Source organism: Solenopsis invicta, chromosome 4 (assembly GCF_016802725.1).
Source record: "Solenopsis invicta isolate M01_SB chromosome 4, UNIL_Sinv_3.0, whole genome shotgun sequence".
Taxonomy (NCBI): Eukaryota; Metazoa; Arthropoda; class Insecta; order Hymenoptera; family Formicidae; genus Solenopsis; species Solenopsis invicta.
In genome coordinates this window covers 1,075,487-1,096,051 of record NC_052667.1, presented here as the reverse complement: position 1 = coordinate 1,096,051, position 20,565 = coordinate 1,075,487, and the positions used below count along the sequence as shown (strand labels likewise).

At 30.6% G+C, this 20,565-nt stretch overlaps 4 protein-coding genes across 9 annotated transcripts; 2 read left to right on the top strand and 2 right to left on the bottom strand.

Moving 5' to 3' along the window:
- Nucleotides 1-242: 242 nt before the first annotated feature.
- On the bottom strand, nt 243-6,089 carry LOC105195830 (endothelin-converting enzyme homolog). 2 transcript variants are annotated; one of them, XM_026135874.2, is made up of 18 exons: nt 5,812-6,087; nt 5,296-5,450; nt 5,047-5,211; nt 4,880-4,963; nt 4,577-4,782; nt 3,384-4,214; nt 3,209-3,304; nt 2,946-3,087; nt 2,748-2,868; nt 2,538-2,634; nt 2,286-2,462; nt 2,077-2,192; nt 1,940-2,007; nt 1,745-1,796; nt 1,185-1,252; nt 888-1,024; nt 633-800; nt 243-523 (listed from the first exon to the last, which is right to left on the bottom strand). In XM_026135874.2, the coding sequence occupies exons 1-18, from the start codon at nt 5,829-5,831 to the stop codon at nt 344-346; spliced, it is 2,883 nt and encodes a 960-aa protein (XP_025991659.2). In that variant the 5' UTR covers nt 5,832-6,087; the 3' UTR covers nt 243-343. The 2 variants fall into 2 exon arrangements, with proteins under 2 accessions (XP_025991659.2, XP_025991660.2); XM_026135875.2 differs by lacking the exons at nt 243-523; nt 633-800 and having other exon boundaries at nt 971-1,109; nt 5,812-6,089.
- A 2,556-nt stretch (nt 6,090-8,645) lies between these two features.
- Nucleotides 8,646-10,420, top strand: LOC105195768 (alpha- and gamma-adaptin-binding protein p34). Its single transcript, XM_011161364.3, has 6 exons — nt 8,646-8,907; nt 8,998-9,167; nt 9,235-9,349; nt 9,443-9,592; nt 9,671-9,781; nt 9,857-10,420. The coding sequence occupies exons 1-6, from the start codon at nt 8,844-8,846 to the stop codon at nt 10,027-10,029; spliced, it is 783 nt and encodes a 260-aa protein (XP_011159666.2). The 5' UTR covers nt 8,646-8,843; the 3' UTR covers nt 10,030-10,420.
- Nucleotides 10,421-12,159: 1,739 nt separating this feature from the next.
- Nucleotides 12,160-16,389, top strand: LOC105195767 (alanine--tRNA ligase, mitochondrial). 2 transcript variants are annotated; one of them, XM_011161362.3, is made up of 12 exons: nt 12,160-12,384; nt 12,456-12,629; nt 12,713-13,053; nt 13,282-13,563; nt 13,637-13,781; nt 13,893-14,065; nt 14,150-14,478; nt 14,577-14,844; nt 14,944-15,339; nt 15,423-15,779; nt 15,854-16,037; nt 16,148-16,389. In XM_011161362.3, exons 1-12 carry the CDS (start codon nt 12,160-12,162, stop codon nt 16,379-16,381), a joined length of 3,108 nt encoding a protein of 1,035 aa, XP_011159664.2. In that variant the 3' UTR covers nt 16,382-16,389. The 2 variants fall into 2 exon arrangements, with proteins under 2 accessions (XP_011159664.2, XP_039303734.1); XM_039447800.1 differs by having other exon boundaries at nt 12,273-12,406; nt 12,475-12,629.
- On the bottom strand, nt 16,386-19,836 carry LOC105195765 (phosphatidylglycerophosphatase and protein-tyrosine phosphatase 1). Of its 4 annotated transcripts, none has more exons than XM_026135876.2 (6): nt 19,705-19,821; nt 19,378-19,464; nt 17,575-17,717; nt 17,085-17,165; nt 16,734-16,973; nt 16,386-16,658 (listed from the first exon to the last, which is right to left on the bottom strand). In XM_026135876.2, exons 2-6 carry the CDS (start codon nt 19,391-19,393, stop codon nt 16,530-16,532), a joined length of 609 nt encoding a protein of 202 aa, XP_025991661.1. In that variant the 5' UTR covers nt 19,394-19,464; nt 19,705-19,821; the 3' UTR covers nt 16,386-16,529. The 4 variants fall into 4 exon arrangements, with proteins under 4 accessions (XP_025991661.1, XP_011159662.1, XP_025991662.1 ...); XM_011161360.3 differs by having other exon boundaries at nt 19,548-19,721; XM_026135877.2 differs by having other exon boundaries at nt 18,790-19,464; nt 19,548-19,713.
- Between the last annotated feature and the right edge of the window lie 729 nt (nt 19,837-20,565).

Genomic DNA, 20,565 nt, shown 5'->3' with positions numbered 1-20,565 from the left:
TATCATACACCTTCCTTTTATAGACTTGCTTGCGTACGGTTATTGGTACACTCGTGCTGTAGTGAGGGTATTCGATAACTTTAGCATTCTGTTCTTATCGTCCCATAGGGTCAAAGTTAAGAAGACTCTACTGTACTTTGAAATATGACACGTATATCCTCAACTACATTTTATAATCAAATAATTACAAGTTGAGTCAAATACAATATTTAGAAGTTAAAGGAATGAAAGAAGAAACACAATCAAATAATATACGTTATATTATTCATCAATAGATCTGGATATATAAGTTCTGGATATATAAGATACATTTATGATATATACTTTGTAAAGATTTTTTGGATCATTTCCAGATATTGCATTTTTTCTTAGGATTCATCGGACTGCCAACAGGGCAATTAAAAGCTGTAGCAAAGTCATCCGAATTTGATACAGAGCCTATAACTCTCAATCGTGCGATGCTATGCTCATCATTTTTAGCGATGTGCACCAAATATTTTGGATTGTTTATTTCGCACCAGAACTGTAAATGTTATTATTTTAATATAATTAAAGCATAGAAATAATATTTTATAATTAACATTATAGTTTTGTATTGTATAGTTTTCTACATTAACATCTGTGATATTCACATTGGCAAAAGATAAAAAGAACAACTGATTATTGGTAAAATCTTCCAAGCCTGGTAACGCGGTATCCGCTGTTTCGCTCTCCTTCTCCTTCTTTTCATAAGCCTTAAATGTGGCCTGTAATCCCATTGTATCCGCGATGTTGTCAGCCGTTGTTATCGAACCGTAATTCTATAATTTCCATCAGAAATGATTAATAAATCTTTAGTAAAATAAAGATTAAATATTTAGCGAGCTTGCAATATTGGATTAATATACCTTTAATGTTACATTCCTTTTTGGATCAAGAGAATAATTATTAAACTGTTCCACAAAACATTCCTTTTTTTTGTCATACGCTTCGGCCATTGATGAGAACCATCCCAGGAAATCACCATCTTTATCATACTTGTATCCTAAAAATTATTTTTCTCCTTTTTTTTCTCATCAATTAAACATTTTCGGAGATTCTTGAATTTATTCCAATAATAAATCATTATACTATAATTATAAATATTACAATGTAAATGAAAAGTAAACTTAAAACTTAATAGCAGTGTTATTATATTAATATACCTGTATCATCGAAACCATGATTAGTTTCATGAGCTATGAGGAATCCCAAGGTACCAAAATTAACAGACCTATAAAAAAAACAGTTGTTAGAAAAAAATTTTATTAAGATTTACATTAACATAATATTATTAGATGTAGAAAGAAGGTGCTGTTACATCAATAGCACAGTCTAATTGATAATATCTTGTTAATTTAATAACATAGTATTAATGAAATAAAATGCTTAGTAAAAGTAAAAACAATAACAAATACAGTTAAATAAATAAAATTTAGTTGCATCAACTACATACATTAGTGATTCGATATTGAATTGAATCAAACTACGTTTCAATTTATATTACAGCATTTTTTTAGTGTATAAAATGATTATAGGTTTTTTTTTGTATACATTTTGCTATGCGTGTTAAGACTTAATAAGTACTTTTCAGTTAGTAATACAAGTCGATGCAAATACTATTTTTCTTCTTTTTTTCTTTTATTAAATACTAATAAAGACGAAAAGGCGTTTGTGGCGACTTATATCACAAAATTAAATCTTGTAATAAGAATCATTCACTTACCGTGGTCGACCGGCAGCGTACCACGGACTTTGGAAATCCGCTGTCGTGATAACTGTTGACGAAAGAATTAATTTTTATTGTTAAGCCAATAATTACGAATATGTAAATCTTTGATCAATGTCATTTACTAGTTTACTATGATGTATGAATAATGTGCAATTAATATTTCACTGAATGAGAAAATATATTACATACATAAGGTATTTAATTCGTATCTAAAATAGGCGTTCACATCGGTGGAATTCAGATAGCCATCTGGATCTCTGTATCATAAAATTAATTGTGTATACAAAATTTCTTTAATTTGAAATATATTAAATAAATTATCTCACGTTTCCTCGAAAAATTGGATTTCATTATTCCTATTCGATAACTTCCGTAGGCCTTTCAATTTGACGTATCTGTCATATCGAATAGTATTCTCATAGTACGATGAGCCAATAATGAGCTTCAATAGAATAAATTTACATAAAATGATAGATATAGTATAATAATTTGGTATTAATATAATTTGGTATTAATATAATTTTTGAAAATTTACATCTTTAAAATACTCTTGGAAAATCGTGGTATTTTTGTACCAATTTGGATGTCCGATAAGTCCTTTCAAATACTTTACTTTTTCTAAAGCAAAGTTCTTAGCTTTCTCATCCATCCAGTCGGATTTTTTTATCAGATCCGCTTCTGCTTCTTTTATATCTTTGATCATATTTGATGCCTATGATACAAGTGAATAATCGTGTGACAAATATGTGGTACGGAGACAAAATTTTGGATAAATAATGCAACTTACTGCTCTCAATTTATCATCAGAGAAATATCTTCTTACATATTCATACATTATAATAGTGTTTATCTCCTCTGGCTCTTTGCAAATATCCGATCTTTCTCTACATTTTAATATAATTAACTCAGATTTAAAATAAATAATAGTTTACGTTATGCACTAATTAATCAGTTATAATATATAAGGAAATATTATTTATACAAAAATATACCAAACCTGTTTTTCGTCCACCATGGCAACCCTGCGCTAAATTTATGCCACGCATTGTACAATTTTGTCATTTCACTCGTGGTAGTCTTTATTATTTTGCTTATAAAGTTCCAGTGTATATAATTCACTGAAACATATTTCTTGTGATTGCGTACATGTACCAATGACGTTTTATACTGTTATCGTTTTAATTTTGAAACTTACCAATTGTCCGATTTGACGTTTCATCCAGCAAAGAGATAAGACTTTCAATATAACTCGGCGAAATAATGTTTAAATATAAATCATCATTTACAGACTCGTACGCTTCGTCAAACAAAGCCTTAATTTTGTTCACCCAGTTAATCTACAAAATCATTCTTCATTGCGCTAATCATATATTGATAAGAATAATATATTATGAAAATTAAACTAAATTAATTAATTAATTGGATGATTAAGAATTAGTTGGTTAAGAAATTGCTTACCTTACTTTTAGTTGTTTCAGATTTCTTTTCATCATACCACTTTTGAAAACCTCGAAGTGAGACAGGTAAACTGGACATTAAATTCACCGAATTAATCTGGAACATTAATTTAAAATATTAGAAGTTTTTTTTGTCTTAGTTATTATATTTTACAAAATAATAACATGATATTTACCTCAAACAGTCTTGTTTGGAACTCGAGCATATCTTCGACATCTTTATTGAGACGTTCTCGTGAAATTTTGGTACCTCTCTCTTTGGCTATGATATGAGCTACTTTCGAAACGTAATAAATGTATCTCTTTAATATCATCTTCTTTAATGCGATCTTTTTCTGTTTATTAGTCATTTTCGCCATTTCCTCATTGTCCACAATTTTCTTCGTTCTTTTCATATGTACTTTTCTTACGTGTCTTCTTTGTTTGTCGTCTTTCCGAATATGTGAATTTTCATGATGGATAAAACGCTGCTGGCGTTTAATGTCAACTTCTGTCTGTCTCTTTATTCTTTGTCTTCTTGTTTTATGGCTATTATGCTTCTTAGTGATTCCTGTACCGCTCTTCCCTTGTTCAACGTGCCGTAACTTTTTGCTTCTCCTGTGACCGATCTTGATATTTTCTTTTTGGCCTATTTTTTTTTTGTCAGTTTTACGTTTTTCATTCGTGTCGTCATACTTATCGTTATCATCGTTGTCATCACTGCCTCCGCTAATGCTACTGTCATCCTCATCGTCTGGGCTAAAGCCACTGCCATCCACATCAATATCATTGTAATCATCGTCGCTATCATCATCATCGCTATCATTATCGTTGTCAACAAATTTAGAATTATCTTCGCCTTCACTTCCAGCTTCTTGTTCCTCATTGCTTTGTTTACCTTCATTACTTGGGTCCTCATCATTTTTACTTTGTTCTTCAACGTTTTCTTTGTCATCGTCGTCTTCTTCGTCAGATTCCATTACAAAGTACAGTTTTTCTGAACCCGGTGGTAAATCCGGCGTATCAATCTGTCGTTTTAACGAAAAGTGAAATAATTGGATTACTGAAAAATAGTTGCAAATTTTTTATACTTAAATTTATTGCAACATCCAACAACTAAGAAAAAGATCTGACTGAAAAATTGCAATACACACACACACACACACACACACAAACGTAACGTGAATACGATATATGTATAATAAAAAACACAATGCAGTTGCAAAAATGTTAGTTGCATTTACTAGATTTTTTTTTGTATAAAAAAATTTACAATAATAATTGATTTTAAATAAAAAAAAGCAAAATTAATTCAGATGTAATAAATGTAATTATATTCTTTATAACAAATTTGTTATTGGAAACAAGTATATTATAATAAGTATTATACCTCTACTACTTTTGGGTCTTTTGTAATTTCGTCTATGCGCACGTCATAAAAAGCATTGCTGCCTGTCAAACGCATATATTGATCATCCACTTTTTGCCAACTGTCCTCCTGCTCGTTCCATTCGTCTGGTTCCATTGTCATCGGCCAGCCACCTAAACGCGTTAAAGTAGAAACCAGCGGACCGATCCCTTGCTTTTCTATCGCATCTGTAAGCATCAACGGATTGTTACGTGTTGTAAAATAAGACATGAAATCTGCACATTTTGGATCAGATGTTTTAATTATTTATACAGATAATCTCACCAGTATCCATGCAAGTCTTATACCACTTTTTCACAAGCTTTATCGCTGTAAGATCGTCCTCTTTAGGTTCTGCCTCCAAAATCTCTGTAACATTTAATAATGTTAAGACATACTAAGCGAAATTCGAATCTTGAGTTTTACAGATAGCAACATATTAATCGGCTCACCTTGCACGTGCGGATTGGTTTTGTTAATTTGAAGTAAATTCATCACACTCCACTGTACATATTCTTTTGGAATAGGATTTTGTTCCGGCCACCTTCCGCATGCGTATTCGTAAAAGTCGTCGCACGGGTTTACAGACTTGTTCATGTTTCCTAGCACGAAGTTAGCTGAGAAGAAAATGAAGAGATGAAACAGTTGACAGTTTGAATTTTTAAAGCAGTAGTCCTAGCAGTTTAATAATATACAAATACCCATATTTGTGCATCCCTCGGATTCGCACACAGTTCGTTTTTGTTCCTCATTATTACTCAATTTACGTGAGTTGAACAGCCATTCCAGATTCGAAGAATATTTGTGAACTTTAAATAGGGTAACATTTCTCATTAAAAAAGTGCCGACAAAGGCGCTGCAAAGGTCCAAAAATACAGTAATTAATATATTAATATATAACACGCTTTTATTCTAATTATTTATATAATATTATGTTTTAAAATACACTTTAGGATATTCCTGTTTATGTGCGTAAGAAGAGATTATTTCTTAGAAGACTCTAAATTCATTCCATTAAATAAATAATCATCAATAATCTAGGGACATATACACAAAAAATATGTATATAAATATATTGTAATTATTTTAGAATTATATTCAATTTAGAATTATATTGTTCAATGTCTGCATAATAATTATAACTATAATAACATTTTTCAATTAATTAATATCTAATGTAATACTGTACTTCAAAAGCAATTCCTTTAATTACGTACATAAGAATGAATCGCCTCATGTCGAGATAGTTTGTTGGTTGATACAAATTTCAATGATTCCGTACAGCAAACGTTCCACAACTTTTTCTATCACAATGTGAAGTTATTTACCAGCGATTTACTCTTTTATATGCTATTTAAGCGGAAAATCTCTAAAATGCAATCATATCGAATTGATAGAGTCGAAGACCGGACACGCAGCTTTCGTCCTTCTAAATTATATCTATGAAACTTGTCAGTGCTGCATTTGGAACTTAAACAATAGCACTTCCTATTTTGTTTTTTTTCTGTTGTATAAATTTAATTGGAATTTTTATCATGGCCAGCGAATCACGTACATTTATTTAATTAGTATATTTATCAAAAATTATCGTTCTTAAAACGTCGTTTCATGATTATTATATCTATTTACGTAATGCAATTAACAGAAAAACAAGACAAATTATTTACAAAATTTTATATTACGTGTTGCATAGTATTTTTCAGAATTTCTTTTTTGTTTATTATTGCATTTATAAAAGATGTATCGTACAGAACAAAGAACGTTAATAAAAATATAAGAATATGCATATAAAGTGCACACACTTTAAACATAATCAGAGTCAGTTTTTGAAAATTGATATAATATCCATAAATATCTCTTCCACCCCGGTCATATTTTAGATGTTTAAATTAAAGCATATGTGTCTTTTTTAATTTGAAACTTAATGTAACATTTATCGAATTATGATTTGTATTCTTAATTTATTGCAGTTTAAGATGTACTAGCTGTATAATATAAACTAAAATTCATCGAAATTAAAAACTGCAAGACTTTTGAGTTTTATTCTTTTTTTCTGATAAATGACAAAAAATTTTGATCGTGATATATAAATATATTGTAATTATTTTAGAATTATATTCAATTTTGAATTGTATTATTAAATGTCTACATAATAATTATAATTAATACTTTTAATTAATTAATATCTAACATAATTAAAAAGCAATTATTTTCATTACGGACATAAGAATAAATCGCCTCATGACAGGGTAGTTTGTTGGCCAAAATAAATTTCAATGATGCCGTACAATAAATGTTCTACAATTTCTTCTGTTATAATGTAAAATTAATTGTCGTTGATTTATCCTGTTATGCTGTTACTACTTGGGCGGAAAATCTCTAAAATGCAACCATATCAAATTAATAAAATAAAGATCTGAGACGCATCTTTTTTGTATATTCTGTTGATTTTTAAAATGAAATAATTTATGCATTAGCTCGCAAACGCATTCTTTATCTATCACAAATATTAATTTTCATGTTTTTTTTAAATATCAATTTTTATTAAAAAATAATGCACGCAATTTTGTTTCAAATTTCACTTGTGAGTGTGTGCAGGCGAAATAAGGCAAATTTTTTTAATTTATCGATTGATCGATCGTATTATGTAGAAATGCAGTTTTTACAGAGCAAAGTTACATTTGCGCATAATGCGATTGATTGACCAATTAATGAATTAAAAAACTTGTTTATATTTTTGAAAATGTAAACGATATAATTAGAAATGGTAACAAAAATAAAACCGAGATACCAAGATTAAGTAATTGTTACTAAATTATTTTAATTATTTATCCTACGCGTTACTGACCGAGCGAATGTAATTTCAGCTTATTACTAAATTATTATTTAATTATCTTTACCCCATGTGTATTTTGAAATAATTTTATGACAAAGATACGTCTATCTCTGATTAAAAAAAAAACCGATAGGAAACGATAGAGTTTAGGTACAGAAACCTGATTCAAAACGATAGAATTTTACTGTTTTGAATCAGATTTCTGTACCTGAACTCTATCATTTTCTATCGGTATTTTTTATGAGAGATGTTTCTTCAAAGAAAATTTTATTTTATTCTAATTTTATTCATTATCTTGACCAAACATATCTCGGATAACGTGAATTGGAAGCAATATCATGGCCAACAGAATCTCTTTGGATCAGAGTACGCGTAAAATGTGCAATGCAGAAATAAGATATCTTCTTGAGGATATCCGTTTCTATAATTGTCATGTCTATATTTAACGTAATGCAATTAGAAAAAATGCAAAAAAACATAATTTATGTAAAATATATAACGATAACTAACAAAATAAAAAATAATTTTGCAAAATAAAGTTAATTATGTTCTGCATCGCTCTTTCTTTTCCGTTTTTTTTTTTTCAGAAAATTAATTATTTTTGTAAATTATAATTTTTACTTGTTAAAAATATCAGAATATAGTAAAAGTATATTTCTTATCTCTGAAAACAAACTGTTATATTTCATGTGCTTACATCTCCATTTATATGCTTAATTTTTTTTGTTACAAGATTTTCTAAAGAAATTTATCAAAAATAAATCAGATGATAAGTATTTTACAATTTTAATTATTTATATTAAATAATTATTTTATTTAAATAATTATATTTAAATAATAAATGAAATAAGAATAAGTATGGTCATGGCACAGCAAGATCTTGGTGTTGAAATAATATTATATTTCATATTTGATTTTTGCTTATTTTTCCAATTCAAAATAATTTTATATATAACTTAAATAATTAGATTAGTTAAATTTTAATTAATACTATAATAATTTATACATTGACACAAAATAATATAACTTAAAAATTATGTAATTAATTAAATTTAAAATGTTAAATTGTTTTATAAATGCAACTATTATTCTATAATAGTCTTAATTTTTTAATATTTATACATATGCTTATGTTTCAGATGACGGTTTGACACAAGCGCGACTGCACTGCACATGATGTAAGGATGCCAGGGTGTATTCCTTACACCATGGCATTGCAGATCAGTGGATCAGTGGCGCCGCAGCTGAGCAACTTTTTGACGTCTATTGTGATGCATTGAAGGCACGTCGCATTTACGTGATCTAACCTAACCTAATCTCTAATTTGCTGCTGAGATTATTTTACGCCTATCAATCGCAGTTTAACTGGATATCATTGATTATCCTTTAACACGTACACGATCTTATTCTACAATGAATTTACCTCGAGTACTGATCGTTAGCACAAAGGAGGGGAAGGCTAAGGAAATCGCAGAAAGTGAATAGAATATACCAGGACATACTTTTAATTCTTCATAAATGATTATATTGATCTACATAATTTATTTCACTTGTGTTTCAAACATAGGTATAGGAGCAGAACGTTTGTCCGAGGAAGACAAAATTGTGGATTATCTGTGGAACATTGATAACAAGTATTATACGTCACAGGTCTTGGTGCATGCTGTAGAAAACTTATCTATCAAACTCCCAGCGGAAGGAATCAATGCGTTGGTCGTGTACCATGATCCACAAGAGGTAAGAAATGTAATGGAAATTTAGCAATTAGAAATTGACTTATGTTGATAGCAATTGATTTCTATAGGACAAAGTAGATGAAGAATTGGAGCAATTGGCATCCTTGGTTACTTCATTGACAGCAGCGGAAGTACTATTATTTTCCTGCAGTTCAATATCAGATTCGCCTTTGCGAGATAAAGGTAAAGCAGTAATGGAGAACATTGATGTTTAATGTGCAAGTACATCATTTATTTCTGTATTATACATAGAGTAATATCTTTTGCATGTTTCAGTAATAAATTGGTGTTTGCACAACAAATTTGAGCTGGTTGAATTGGAGCCAACGGGAGATTTGGAATGTGATACAGAGTTTAACAAATATGGTATTGAGAGGATCATAGAAGCTCTACATGCTCACATGTGGCCTAATATTGTGCTTAAAGGTTGTCAAATTTCTCAACTAAGATAAAGACTTATACAACTCTTCATGTGGATACAGATTAAGTTACATTTTGTTACAGACAAGTCATATATGGGGCAAACATCAGAAGTAAATGAAATTGAGGAACAATTTGAAAATATTCGATTAACGCGCGACCCTTTGGAAACGCTACGTATGCAAGACATGCTCGGTCAGTGCAGATCTTGAAGTGAATAAAAATGACTCTGAAGTGCTGGTTTTTACTTCACATTTTTTAAATTTACAGACGGCATCATGGGTGACGAAAATGCGGACTTTGGAGAACTATATGGTCAGTTGATGGCCATGAGGGAACACGCGACATCCTTACCGACAAACGAGAGGCGTCTAGTGGCAGAACAAGTAGTCACCGCCTTTTGGAAAGCTATGGGTGGCGATCTTCTAGAAATCGAGGATTAAATTTAAGATTCAGTGTATCATGTATCAACTATGATTTACTTTAATTTCTCGATTCTGAATTTATTTAAGATAGAAAATTCAGAATACGACGAATTTGTATATAAAGACTGGCGCATATTGAAACAATGTGCACATCAAGAATGTATAAATGAAAAAAGAGCATTTTTAGAAAAAGTTCCATGTAACTTAAATGTATAATATGAAGGTAGATTATTTTATGTAAAATCATGTCTGTTAAAATCATATCTTAAACGGTAATGATTCAAATGTAATCTCGTAATCGATATGTGTATTAATATATTATACACGTGTTTTTTGACACTTCTATCTGATACTTAGATCACAATACTTCAATTTTTATTGCTTTTACAAATATACAAATTCAATAACTCTTATAGTATATATTTTAATATTTTTAAAAAGTATTTGTATGATTTATTTAAAAAAAATTAATTATAATGAATTCTAATGCTCTTCTAATTTTTTTTAAAATTCACATAAAATTTGAATTATGTTTACAGAGTAAATTTAATATTATTTAAACTCAGTGTACATATAATATTGTATTTCTTAATAAAATAATTTTAAAAATGAATGAGGAAAAATTTTATATCGAGTTTTTAGTAACGTTACGAATATTTACGTGCAAAAATAGCCAAATAAAGAAAAGAAATCGTTACAATATTTTTCTCAATATCGATGTTTTGGGGAAAAAAAAAATCGCTCAAATAATTCTAAAGTTTTTGTATCAATTCGGATATTTAAATTCAGCGATTTACTTTTGGTTATTAAAAGTGCACGATTCACAAGAAGTGAATATATCAAATTTGATGCAACTTTCAAAGTGAAATTTTTTCGCGTATTTTCTTTGATTTTGATCCTCACCAACCGTCATGACTGTACTCAATGTATATACATACAGTAGCGGACATATATGCCTTCCGTTGTATATCCATATGCGCATGCGTTTATATAGGTCATATAGGATATGTTACATGCATTAAACGAAGGCGAGTTTTTTAATTCATCAATTAATCAATCGCATTATTCACTAAAGCAAATTTATTCTATAAAAGCTGCATTTGCGTATAATGCGATTAATCAATCGATGAATTAAAACATTCGCCTAGAATCGCAGTGAGAAGGCATTAATGAACGCTAACACAGGAGAAACTGCGCCGTCCGACCGATTAAACGGCTCGAAAAATCGTTAGAGTTATTAGGAGTACAGAATTAGCAAGTAGGTTTACTGGATTTGTAGATGGAATAAAATCCCCACTCCAGGGAGAGAAGATACGCGATAATTGGCTAAACTACAATGATGGCTTCCCGATGCCGGCCAATAAAAGCGCCGGCAAGTATTCGAGAGAGCCGACCAATTAGCGCGTCGATATGTGAGTGATGAGACACCTCCGCCTTGAAGACGCTGACCAATCAGCGCGTCGGTACTGAGTGACAGAGACGCCCTCGCCTCGAAGACGCTGACCAATCAGCGCGTCGATACAAACTCCCATCTGGCGTACTTTCAGCAACCTCTTTGCCTATTCTGCTTTTCTAATACTTCAAATAATAATTCTCGGAGTTTTTAGTGGTGTAAAATCCAATTCTCGCTTATTTTACCTATCGCCGTATGTTCTTTCAACAACTTTTACCGATCTATTAAGCGATTTTAAGTAACGCATAGTTAAATTCTCGTTATTTTTAATTTAATTTAATTTAATTATTAATGTCTCTTGTAATATGTATAATAAAAATAATCTTTATTGAAAAATTATCTTTGCCTATATTGAAAGAAACATTCGAAAATTTGATCTTTCTCATCTGTAAAAATATATTTGCAAGGTTTATGTCACGATATGTTTTGCTTCTGAATTAAAATTTTAATAATTTTTTAATTTCTTTCAACAATATTCGAAATTATAGAAATTAACAACTGGCGAACAGATCAGTCACTGTTTCTAAACGCGCTTCTGATTCAAGTAGTAGATACTAACCTACTAACCTAAGCCGTCTTAATTCCCGCAAGGGACGACATACTTATTTACAAAAAAAAACCTTCGCAACGCGATGACTCCTGGTGCACACACGTGGACCTTCACAGCGTTTTGCGAGAGCTGATTGTTTTATATTATGCATTATTTACAAGCGACAATGAATCCTCTCTCGAGGATAATGATCTCCCTTAAGTTGATCCGCTCATACAGCCAGTTTACGAACAATAAACCGGCTAATCTGATCAGAAGTGAATTTTTAGATTATTTTATGAAGGATTTAAATCACAGCTTTATTCGCTCCAGTCCCGTCTCTCCAATCACCGACCAGTCCTTGGCGTTTATTAATGCTGGCATGAATCAAGTACACTTTTTGATTCTGTAAGGTTAGTCTTTAATAACAAGCCTGCTAATGTTTATATTTTTATCTTTCAGTTTAAAGGTATTTTCTTAGATTACTACAAGCCTCCTGTAACAAAGGCAGTGAACTCGCAAAAATGTATCAGAGTCGGTGGAAAGCACAACGATCTAAGGGCTGTTGGCAATGACGGTTATCATCACACCTTTTTTGAAATGCTTGGCAACTGGTCTTTTGGAGATTATTTTAAAGTATGATAAAAAGCAATGTTACATTTATCCATTTACCTGTATTTGTAATACTTATCTAATTGACATAATTTTACTTCCCTCAGGAGGATGCTTGCTCATATGCCTGGAACTTGTTAACAAATGTATATGACATACCCAAAGAATGGTTGTATGTAACATATTTTGGCGGTGATGAGAAATTAGGCATGAGTCCAGATCTAGAGTGTAAAGATATTTGGTTGAAATTAGGCCTTCCAGAAAATAAAATTTTGCCTTTTGGTATGGAAGACAATTTTTGGGAAATGGGGATATCAGGTCCTTGTGGACCTTGTACAGAGATATATATAGACTTTACGAAACAATCGGCTAATCAAGCTGAACAAATAAATAAAGGATATCCCAATATTATGGAGTTATGGAATATAGTTTTTATACAATATGAAAGGTGAGCTATCAATTCCGATTGTATATATAATCCTATATATCCTCAAGCACTTTAAATTGTATTACATGGTGCATGCTTTTAATACATATATTTCTTTATATTTATGTATATTGAATTTAAATATTCTTTGAAATTTTCTTTTCTATGAAATATCATAAAGAGCTTGTTAATTGTATCAGTTAATATAAAGTTACATAATCTATTCAATATTATAATATTTTATGTTAGGCTTGCAAATGGATATATAGTACCTTTACCAAACCATCATGTTGATACAGGCATGGGATTTGAGCGATTAGTTAGCTTACTACAAGGAAAAAAATCAAATTATGATACAGATCTCTTCCAGCCATTATTCAATGCGATACAAAAGCGCTCGAACGCGCCAGAGTATAAGGGAACATTTGGTGATGATGATACAGGCAAGATTGACTATGGTTACAGAATTCTAGCTGATCACACAAGAATGATTACTGTTGCACTAGCTGATCATATGTTACCTGAACAACAGTATGATTTTAATACCTATAATTTTATATAAGTTAAATATAGTATATCATATAATATATGTATATAATTTTAGTCCAAAATTGCGGAAAGTATTGCGAAACGCGATAGACGTAGGAGAAAAAGTTTTTAAAAAACCTAACATAGTTTCAGAACTTGTTTGCAACGTAGCTGATAATTTAGGTGTAGCTTATCCAGAATTGCACACTAATCTGAAACAGGTAAAATAATTGCGATTAAAACTATTAAGATATATATTGAAACTGTTGAGTTCATTCTCTTGTCGAGATATATTTTACGTGACTTTAATGTTGTTGAATATGATTCGTCAGGTACAAAGAATAATAGACTTTGAAGATGATCTATTAAAAAGATTACGAAACACTTCTGGTAAAATGTGGAGTAAGATAGTTGAAACTCGTCCCGAATTAACAGCAATCACCGATTCGATGGCTCCTGGTCTAGTAGATGGCTATAAAGATCTACAATCCATGTTGAAAGAATTGTAAGATGTATTTTTTTTATACATGACAACAATAATTAACATGCAAATGAATATAATTAATATAATCTATAATATTATTTACAGACGTAAAACCAATGTATTATCCGGGACTGTCGCATTTAAACTATACGATACTTACGGCCTTAATTCAGAAACTATAGCGGAATTGGCACAAATCGAATCTTTACACTTTGATGAAATTGGTTTTGAAGAGCAACTTAATAATCGTAAATATCAATCACGATTTGGATTAGGAAAACATAGTACTGTAATTACTAAAGAATCTTTAGGAATACTAAAAAAAAATCATGTACCTAAGACGGATGATTCATTTAAATATAATTATACATATGACGGAAACACCTATAAATTTCCAGCACTTAATAGTAAACTCATCGGTATTCTTCTCAATGGTAATGTTAAAGTAAACATGTATGTTTTTGTTTTATCATCTGATTATAAACTACACGATACAACTTTAAAAATAAATATTTTATTTCATATATCGCAGGAGAATTAGTTGCAAATAAAAATGATTCCAACATTACAAAAATTAATAATGCTGACCATAAAATAACTATAAATATTGGCAAGATACAGAGTGATACAGATGAGATTGGTATTATATTGGACAGGACTGTATGTTATTCATTAGAAGGTGGTCAAGTTTCAGATAAAGGAAATATTTGTATTAAAAATCTACTTTTTAATGTAGATAATGTCAGAAAAGTAAGTGGTTACGTGATTCATTCTGGACATTTCACCAAAACAGATTTATCGTAAGTCTCTTACATTATTTTAGAGACATTTAGATAATTATAAATTTATATTTATTCTATTTTTTTATTGTAAAATGTAATCATAAATTTATTTTCTAGCATATCAGACTTGCATTTACAAATAGGGGATGATTGCCTAGTCAATATAGAACCAAATATTCGTATTGGAGCGATGAAACACCATACAGCTACGCATTTATTAAATGCAGCTTTAAAGCAAATTATGCAAGTAATTTATCAACGTGGATGTACAGTCGATATGGATAGTTTAAAATTTCAGTTTAATTCATTTGGCGAACAACTGACATCACAACAAATGAAAGCAATAGAAGTTTGCATTAATAACATTATACAGTCACATGTTGCAACAACTGTGCACACTGTGAATTCGCTTGAACTATTAAAGCAAAATGATGTTACATTGGTCCCAGGAGAGATATATCCTTACACAGGCATTAAAATCGTAGAAATCAATACCAATGATTTGAAAGCGAAGTTAGTGAGTTCAAATTTTAAATGTTAACAAATTTTCAGAGTTTGAGACATTTTTGACATTAATATTAATTATGTACATTTAGAGAAACGTGTTGCGGTACACATGTTCATAATACAGGTGTATTACAACACTTTTGTTTTTTAACATATACCTCAAAAGGAGCAACAAAGCGCACTATTAAGGCTGTTGTTGGCCCGGAAGCCTTACGTAGCAAGCAAGCTGGTGAAAGAATATGTCAGAGGCTCGCAGAGATAGAAGATGCTTTACTAACTGACAAATTCACATATGAACTATTTAATGCAGAAATAAATCAAATAAAACAAGAAATTAATGATCAACACACACAAGTACCATTACCTTACTTGATCAAGCAAAGATGTTTAACACATTTGGAGAATTTGAGCAAGACAATGTGGCTGCGACAGAAAGAAATTGAAAAGTATGTAATATTATATGCACGTTATACATGAGCAATCTATTCAATTCCGATTAAATCTTAATGATGTCTTCTAGGGATTCTATAACTCGTGAAATCACTAACGCCATAAATTCATCATCTTATTTTATTGTGTATTGTTTGAACAAAAATCCTACATATTTGTCACTGCATGAAGTTGTGTCCCTCTTTTCTGGGATACCAATATTAATTCTATCTTATACGAATGGATTTGTAAAGGCAAGATGTACAATACCACAGGTATAATTTTATTCATATGTTTATAAACGTATATTTCAAAATGAATCATATAACAATACAAAATGTACATTAAAAAATAATTTAAATACATAAATGCTTATTATGCACAGGAAACGATCTCTAACACATTTAATGCACAAACTTGGATGAATATTGTCCTTCAAATCTTTAATGCAGAGCATGGACCTATTAAGGGATTCAAACCCATGTTGGTTGCAAGTATGAAATCTACAAAAGTATCAAAAGATTTTCAAGTACATATCGAAAAAGCAATTACAGAGGCTACCAAATTTGCGTTCACGCATATAAAGAAAGTTGAGACCGCTAATAATAAAAATCAGTAAATAATTTATTTTGTATTGTATTTTATTGGTTCACTCTCTATTCGAATTAATATATAATTTTGCGCAATATTTAAAAAGTCCACCTTTATCTATTTATACATCTCTCATTCAGCTAAATAACATCAATAAAATAATATATAAAAAAATATTAGGACATAGACTGAATATGTCTCGTGTAAAATTGCTTTAGTGCAGACCATTGTGCTGTATGGATTAATATATGTGGTCTCTTCGTTCGCATATAATCAATTGCTTCTTGGGGCGTCCAATTGTTTTTCTAGAAAAACGAGAAGAATATTTTACAATGACTAAAATTTTAGTTTTACATTTAAACTATGTCGTATGATCTCACTGATATTAAATAGCATGCGACCAATGTTGCGCTTCTTGTTCTTCCTGCTTTACAATGAACGTAAACCGTGCCAGGTTGTTCATTACCATCAATGACACCTGTATCATCTAATTTTTTACTTGATACGTTACGAAATTTATTGATAAAGTTTACACCATCCTGCAGTTTTTCCTGAGAAGGTGCTTGAAAGATATCCGTTGTAGACAACTGCAGAAACTCTACGTTGTAGCTGCGCCATTCCTAGAGAAAAATAGAAAAAAAATTTTATTATTTTGAGTTATGCGTAAGTTTAGTTCGCACTAGAGTTTTCATTAAATTTATTCTCAAAATTCAAGTTTTACTTTCACGCACCTTCTCCGTATTGGACAATAATGATAACTCATAATCTTCATTCATGGACACAACAGCCTTGATATTTTCATCATCAATCAACTGAAAAAGAAAAGATTGAAAGTGTAAAATGTAAACTATATAATAAAATTGTCACTTGAAATTTAATGACTTGTATTACTTGTAACTTAGTTGTTGCATGAAATTTATTTGTTCAAATAACTGATATATTTAAGAGCTGGAGGAGGGAAAGAGAAAGAAAGAGGAGATATACACTTTATGTATTATTTTATAGAAGAGGAAGAGGGGAAGTACATATCATGAATTAAAGTACATTAAATGTTGTAATTATGTAAATTTTGTAATGTTATTATCTGATATTTATTAAAAAAAGAAATAAAAAGGTAAAATAGCTGTGAAGGCATACATACAAAATATTACTGTGACTAAAATAACATCTTACTGGTTTAAAATATATAGTTTATTTCATTTAAAAAATTTTTACACATACCTGTTTAGTCGTTTGCCGAAACGGTAGGGCACCCAGTATAACAGTCTCGTCTATTCTATCGTACCAGTTCCGAGTCGTAATCTTTTCCATAACGACGTTATAAAATAAGGTCGGATAGAACGTTACCCTCGCAAACATTTTCGCTAAAAATCAATTCGAAAAGAAGTGTTAGCCCGAGTGACAATTTGAATGTCTTCGTCAGTTTAGAACGCAGAGAAAACTCTCATGAATTTCAGTCTTGACATTTCCGATCGCATACATAACGGTAAATTCGATCTTTAAATAGGTTGAATCATTTCTATTTAATTTTTCTAATTATATCGCGTTATATTCATTATACAACGTAATGTGTATAATTCGCGTGAAAATTTCAAAGATAGCACAATAAACGGAAGACAGAAAAGAAGCATATGGATAAGCAGCTCGATTGACCTACTTCCTCGGAGAACCGTCAAAGAAACTAAAAAGTAACAGGACTAAGTAAGAAAACTGGTGGGGAAACGATTGTCTGAAATGTGATGCAATGATCTTTGGCCAGCAGTAATATTTTCACATATTTACAAAAACTTTATTATGTGACAAAAAAATTATAATTTATTCCAAAACATGTACTATAAGTCATTTTAAGTGAAATCCAACATCTTGATTATAATAAAAAGTTATTTGATTGTATATAAGGTGATAAAATAGAAAGATAATTTTATCAAATTTGTTTTTCATTATAATTAAAATTATTCATCAGATATCACATAAAATTATGAAGAACTGTATTTTCTCTCGATTAATAATTACTTTTATAAATAAATACAAATGTATTTATATATAATTGTTAGCCTAAGCTAGCTTCTCGGTCTTCTGACGTCTCTAGTAAGTCTATATCTAAACAATAGGATCCTAAATCTCCTTTCCTAAATAAGTTAACAAAGTAGTCCCCTGCAAATTTGAAATCAGGTTTAATTTCTAATCGTCCAGTGTAGCTCTTTACTTTTACAGTTTTTCCCAACTTTGCTGCGATAAATGTAAGCACTTGTGACACATTGTCATTTGGTTCTGGTAAACCTAATTTCTCTACATATTCAAAGCGGTTGTTCTTATTTAGCCAGAATAACAAGTAATCTGCAAGTAGGTACGATCCCACTATATGATCCTGCAGACATCCTACCAAGGCCAGCTTGAAACCAGCATGAATGTCTTTGATAGAAGGAGCTAGGATACCCGGGGTGTCAATCAAATACACTGCTGGATCCTCTGATATTTTTATGTGGGTCAATACTGAACGCGTGATACCAGCCGTTGCACCAACATGAGTAGCTTTGCCCAGATGAAGGTGATTGCTTCTCAAACGATTAATCAGAGAGGACTTTCCAACATTAGGCACCCCAATGACCATCATGGAATAAGACTCCTCCTCCGTTCTATTGTAACGCTGTGACTTTAATATCAACTTCTTGGCTAGGGGCAAGATCTGCTTCATGCCTCTGCATTGTTCATCTTTGAGATTCGTAAAAATTATGTTGGACAACCCTTCTCTGTTCAATGTAGAGACTATAGTTTTTGTGTGCCTTGTGTCAGCCAGGTCTTTTTTGCTCAGTACGAATATATGCGGCTTCAAACCAGTCAGAGTCCTACTGAAGTCCGCGTAATGTCCGGATATCGGTATCCGCGCGTCGTGAACCTCTAGGATGCAATCGATATTTTTCAATCGCTGTTGCATCTGCCTCAGACCCTTCGTCATATGTCCGGGAAACCATCGCAATGCGTTTGGTGACACGAACTTTTGTCGCAGATTCGCGACTACTTTACCTCCTGTATTCGTCATCGTGCCGTGACTTCGATGCTCGCTACGTCCTCAAACGATCGGTCTTTTCATTCGTTTCCTTTTCATAAATCCTAAAACATTGATACACGTGACTAGTTAGAATTAAAGACTCATGAATGTTCATTACGACGAATGAAACGATAAATGTATATACTTCGTAAAGATACTCAGGTCTCTACGGAATTTGTTTCAAAAAGATACTATTATAAATTCTAAGAAATAAATCGTATATCCGGCAATAGTAGGAACATGTGAGACAAATACTAGAACGCCTAGGTTATCGCGAAAGTTTTTATTGGTTATTTGATCACCATTTGATCACACAAATCAAAAGGCATGCGAGTTGCGCAAAGGCACGTATCCGTCTTTCCGTGAAGTTGGACTAGAGCTTTCGCATATTCAAATAATATTCTTGAGTTTCCAGCTAATAAGCAAAGTATATAAAATGTAAAAATTATAATATTTATAAAAAAAAAGAAAAGTATCTTTTCATTTGATGCATGGAAAGCGTCTCTTTTGACCATGTTGCTACAGCTATTCATAGCAATCGGTGCTTAGATCGCTTTTTTTGCCATTGAATCTATCATTTAAAAAGTTTTATATTAAATTAATATAATAAATTAGCCAATTGGCGATGTGGGCAATCGCGTGTAATTCTTAATACATAAAAAGTCTTAAGACATCAAAAATTGAGATAATCAACTTTTCTCTGATAAATATTTTTCTCAGAATTTTTTAGAATTTTGCTATAATTTTATAATTTACAAAATTTTTTAAACCAATTGAAACACTTTTCAGAAATACTTAGAAAATTTACACTTAAAAAAAAAATTTTTTTTATGTTAATTATGAAATATCCTATGATTTTTTGTTAAATAATTTTTGATGAAATGTTATTAAATCTAAAAAAAATTAAAAATATTTTTAAAGAAATTACGAAATAAAAAATCTCAAAATATTAAAAAATTCACATATATGAAAAATTTTAAGAAAAGATATATAGGTTTTCTGAGTATTTCTGAAAAATATTTCAATTCGTATAAAAATATGAGAAAACTTTTTCAGAGTTTTCTTCACATTCGACTGTAATTGGTCAATTTTTTGTGGATTAAAACTGCAAGTAAGACGCCATGTTGTTTTAATTGATGTAAGTCTCTGCTAGAGGCGCTTCT